Source organism: Sorex araneus, chromosome 1 (genome assembly GCF_027595985.1).
Source record: "Sorex araneus isolate mSorAra2 chromosome 1, mSorAra2.pri, whole genome shotgun sequence".
NCBI classification, from domain to species: domain Eukaryota; kingdom Metazoa; phylum Chordata; class Mammalia; order Eulipotyphla; family Soricidae; genus Sorex; species Sorex araneus.
Window position 1 is genome coordinate 368,516,685 of NC_073302.1, and position 5,184 is coordinate 368,521,868.

General features: G+C 47.3%; 1 protein-coding gene across 1 annotated transcript; it reads right to left on the reverse strand.

Moving 5' to 3' along the window:
• Positions 1 to 918: 918 nt before the first annotated feature.
• On the reverse strand, positions 919 to 4,976 carry IL6 (interleukin 6). Its single transcript, XM_004604089.2, has 5 exons — positions 4,958 to 4,976; positions 4,622 to 4,812; positions 3,288 to 3,401; positions 2,290 to 2,436; positions 919 to 1,344 (listed from the first exon to the last, which is right to left on the reverse strand). The coding sequence occupies exons 1-5, from the start codon at positions 4,974 to 4,976 to the stop codon at positions 1,171 to 1,173; spliced, it is 645 nt and encodes a 214-aa protein (XP_004604146.1). The 3' UTR covers positions 919 to 1,170.
• Between the last annotated feature and the right edge of the window lie 208 nt (positions 4,977 to 5,184).

A 5,184-nucleotide genomic window follows, 5' to 3' on the forward strand; every position in this document is an offset into this window, starting at 1 on the left:
TATTCCTTAGAAAGGGTATGCATTCAACTGGGAAGAGGTGGTACTGAAAGGTGGTTAAAAAGTTGTGTATAAGCCCTGTGAACAACGGTACTGTAAACCATATATATGTGTATATATAGGCTATATATGCATATATATATGAAAGGCTATATATAAAGGCTCTCTATATATCTATATATATGTATATATCTATATCTATATATATAGCCTTTCATAGACGCAAACTGGTGGGTGGGAGGTAAATGAAAGCAAGGGGCATGGTGGAGGCATGGACACTGGTAATGGGATTGGTGCTGAAACATTGTATATCTGAAACCTAATCATGAATTACTTTGTAACTTGATGGTGACTAAATTGAAAAAAACAGAGTATTCAAGGGCCAGAGACATAGCCCATAGGACTGGAGCTCATGCTTTGCATGAGGAGGCCCAGGTTTAATTTCTGGTCCTGCTGGTCTCCTGAGCACTGCTGGGTGTGGCTTAAAAGCTAAATAAATGAATGAATACCTAAGTACAAATGCAAGAGTATGCAAAATCCAGGATTAAGTGATAGGCACTGCAACACATTTAGTATGGTACTTAGGCCACAGCTGTGCTCAGTTATATGGTCTTCTGGGTGATTGTCACTGTGTGCATGTGTGTGTGTGTGCATGTGCGTTCCTGCCCGCATGTGTATGGTAATAGTGACACGAACCTTCATTATATTAAGCATCACAGAACACAGAGGCTTAGTTGCTGATTTTCTTTTTTTTTAGAAAAAGATGTTTACTGGTACAAAAACCATTTAAACATTATATAAATATCATATAAATACTTAGTCAAAATACATATAAGTTAGCAATTTACTTGAGGTAAGCCCACACATTTCAAAAAAATGGTCTGGCTTTGAAACAATGAGGATATTCAAACTGCACAGCACTTTAACATTGTTTTTTTCCAAAACGAATACAAAGAGTTCACATGGTATACACCATAGAAATATAAATATTGTATCACCTATAAATTAATGTCACAGATTTAAATATCAATAAATTAAAAAAATAATTAAGATAGTGTCCCAATGACCACACTTGAGTTCTTCATAGAGAACAACATAAGTCTTGTGCCCACAGAGCAGGGTTTGGACGGAGGGGGCAAGTGCCCATGATGGAGAGCTCCCTTAGATGAGCAGCTACATGATTCGGACGGCCCTCAGGCTGAACTGCAGGAAGTCCTCCAGGCTCTGTAGCATCATGTGGAACGTGGTGCTCTGTAGCCAGTTTTTCTGGGACTGGGACTGTAGCCAGCTGAGCACGTTGGCACTGTGGCTGGGGTCTGGAGTCGTGACTTCATCCGGGTTCTTCACCTGCATGAAACCAGAACAGACTATGAGAGACAGAACAAGTGCTTTGCAAGGGAGGCATGCTCTGCTCACTGGAAACACGTTTGCATTTGGGCTGAACGAGACTGAGCCCATCCAGCTTGGGGCCCTTCACTGATGGAGTTGGGGGGAGGGGAGGGAAGAGGGGACACCCCTGGTTTAAGGCAAAGAGCAAAGAGCAGAGACAGGATCAGCCTCGAGTGCCCACTCTGCTTCTCTAGCAGGGGCCTTTTCATTGTTCTCACTGCACTGGCTCTCCATGCCTTGGGCCACCAAGCTTTTTGTGACATTTGTTGGTGGCAAAACTTTCTGGACGTGCTTTTGTAGCCTTTGGCCAGTTTTCTGCATTAGCTCTTCTCAAAAAAAAAAAAAAAAAGAGGGGACAAAAAGTGGAAACAACCACAATGACAAGAATGTCACTTGGCACTGGTTAAAATAATTTTTGGGTGCTCTCTGTTCTTTGTTGGTATGGATCACTGAACAGGGATGGGTATGCTCCTTTCTGCCTCTGCAGATATCTTTTTCTAATTTCTTAATCTACTAGAAATCGATGGTAAATTAATTTCACTCAATAGAGTTTTAAATACTGTGATGGATGTCTTTTGTAGAAGAGAGCCTCCCCTCTAGAAAAAAAAATAAAAGTTTTAACTCTGGGCCTGAGAGATAGTACAATTTTAACTTGCCTTGCATATGGCCAATCCAGGTTCAGTCCCTGGCACCAATATGGTCTCCCAAGCCCTGTCAGGAGTGAACCCTGAGCACAGAGCCAGGAGTAATCATGGACACTGCTGGATATGGCCAACACAAAAAATATTTTAACTCTCAGGAATACTTTTCAGTTTTAATTCACCTATAACTATCTCTGCATCTTCATGTTGTCTACACTGTTTATTCACTCATTAAAAAAAATATGCTAGAGGATATACTCACGTTTTGCTTCAGGAGCTGAACCAGGTTTTTGGTATTGTCATGCACATCCATGGCATTTTTCTTATCACCATCAAACACTTTCTGAAGGTACTCTAGGTATATCTGAAACTCCAAGAGACCGGAGGTGATTCTTATCAGGCAAGGCTCCTGTGAGGGAAGATGGCCGAAAATTGGTCAGTACGAAAGATGCAACTGATTTTAGAAGTTAAACTTTCCCTTATTTCAAAAACTTTCCCATTTACCCCTCTAGGAAACTTCGGGCATTCTTAGACATCGTGTTCTGAGACACTGAACAGCATCAGCTGCCCCTATGAAGTATCTGGACAACTGGAGACATCACGTAATCAGATAAAATGTTCAACAGCTGGAGCTGGAGGGTGGGCTCAAAGGGCTGGGCCATCTGCTTTGCAAGTGGGAGTCTCACGTTAGATGGCCAGTACTCCAGGGTCCCTTGAGCACTTCCAGGAATGACCTCCCCAAGCACTGCCAGTTGTGGCCCCCAAACAAAGTGCTAATTATTATAATAATGATAAGAGATGCTGGCATGTGGTAAGAGAGCCTTTCTTTGTTTCTCTCCTTAAATCCTTTCATCTGGCTACACTTGTGCCCTTATCCGTGTTGGGCTGAATCTTCCTTTTATGGAATAAGGCAGTGGGTGCAGACTGTCTTACTCTCTGAAGGAGAAGAGTGTAGATGATGACCTGAGAGGGCAGGACTGAGTCCTACCAAACTCAGGCCACAGACCCCAAGACTTGGGTGAGCCCTGGGTTACCTGGCCCGGATGGAACCAGATAATCCCTGTTATGGGTTCTAGAATTTGCCATCTGGAAAAGTCCCAGCACAGGAGGGGTTATCTGAACAGGTCATTCAAGGTAACTTCCCTAAAAAAATGTTTTTCAAAGGCTTCTTCATGAAACCCACCTGCCATTTTTTGTATCTATGTCCTTTATTGGTGCCTGGGATTATTCCAGGAGCAAGCGTGGCCCGGTTGTATGTACCTGATCGAACCTGGATGGGAAGCATTCCACTCCATTTGCCATCTTCGGAAGGTTCAGGCTGTTCTCTGCCAGTGCTTCCTTCACGTTCTCACACTTGCCGTACTTGCCACACAGCTGGGGAAGGAGACCGAAACTGCTGTCATAAAAACGTCCCTAAAACAAGCACCACTAGAGGGCCGGTGCGACTCTGGCCAGGAAGTTCCAGCGTGCAAGCAAGGTCTGGTGGAGCCAGACACGCGGGGTCCAGTTCTAGGCTCTCAGTAGCTGACCTCTGTGTCTCTGTCGTTACAAATTGGAGAGGAAACACCTCCTTTTAAAAGTTTACTGTGAGGATCAGACCATAATATTTATTACATGTACCCAGTGCAGACTAGGTACTTAGTTGCTGACAGCAATTCTAATCTGGGAAGAATATAACTGAAGTCACAGAATGTTCTGGCTGGAAGGACCCAAACAATCCAGTGGTTCCCGACTGCGGGTCTACAGACCAGTGCTGGACTGTAGAAATCTTTCTGGCTCACAAAAACACCACAGCCTCTCCACATGTAACACACCTGCCTCATGAAGTGGCATTGTTATAAATTTAGATTTACAAACACCATGATTATAAGTGACGTTTTTTATTTCTTAGGGAAAGAGTCTGAAATATTTTTCCTATTTTTCGCCAGTCTGCCGGTATAACAAGGGTGAAAACCACTGTTCTAGCCTAATCCCAAACTTTTAAGGATGAGGCCCCGAGGTGGTGAGAAATTTATCCCGACTGGAGTGAAGAGGGGTCCTGAATCGAACTAAGTTTGGGGTTTCTTTCTTCTGTTTCCTTCCTCCCAAACTGTCAAGCCACCTTGCCTTTCCAGCAAGAAGTAGCTGGGACCTGTCCACCGCTAGGTATTGGCACTCTGGGGGGGAGGGAGACAAGCATCTAATTGCCAGAATGACCTTAGGGGGGCCGTAGCCTACCACCCCTCCCCACACCGAAAAGTACCAATTTCTGCTGAAATGGTGAAGATTCACTTGGACTTTTTCTAGTTAAAGTCCGCGGGGGAGAAAGAAGTTGGGCAGACCTCACTTTCCCAGGCCTGAGGCCAGACGCGGAGCTGGGACGGGCCCAGCGGACACGGCTCCGGGACTGGTCCTGGGATCCATCTCCAGGAGGGAACCCAACTTCCAGAGGAGAAGCAGCACAGACCCCCCCAGCGCGCCCCCTGAGAAATCAAGCCGAGATCTCCCAGGAACCTCAGCGGAGACCCCCACTTCCACTCCCCTGCAAGGCAGAAGCAAACCCTGCCCCAAATCCAGGGCCCCGACAGCCCACCGTCCACCCACCACCGACGCACCTCCTTTTTCAGTAGCGAGATTTTGCCCAGGATGTACTTAATGAGGTCTTCGGTTCTTTCGGGAGAGGTGACGGGCGGCAGGGTCGGGGCGGCAGCATCCGTGGCCTCTTCTCCCAGCGGGGCCGGGGTGGGGAAGGCAGTAGCCAGCACCAGGAGCAGCCCCAGGGAGAAGGCGACTGGACTGAAGGCGCCTGCGGCGGAGGGAAGGGAGGCGTCGGGTGAGCGGCCGCGCCGCTGGGGGCGCAGTGCGCCTGCTGCTGGCCGCCCGCCAGCCCAGGCCGCGACACACCCCCTCCGGGCCGGCCGCGGGCCGCGCCGGGGCTGCCCTGCACTTACGTGGGGACAGCGAGCTCATGGCTGGCTTCCTGCAGGGCAGAGGGAGCGCTCTTTGGTTCCTGGTGGGCTCGAGGTCAGAATGAGCCTCAGGCATCCCTAGCCTCATATTTATTGGGAGTTGAGATTCTAATTTTGAGACTCATGGGAAAATCCCACATTTGATAAATCTTTGTTGGAGGGTGAGGGGTGGGGCCAGGACGGGTGGGGCTGATTGGAAACCTTATTAA

Coding starts and splice junctions, on each gene's coding strand:
- IL6 (XM_004604089.2), bottom strand. Junction 3,402..4,621: donor TCTCGCTACTGAAAAAGGAG/GTGCGTCGGTGG, acceptor CTCCTTCCCCAG/CTGTGTGGCAAGTACGGCAA. Junction 2,437..3,287: donor TCCCATCCAGGTTCGATCAG/GTACATACAACC, acceptor CTTCCCTCACAG/GAGCCTTGCCTGATAAGAAT.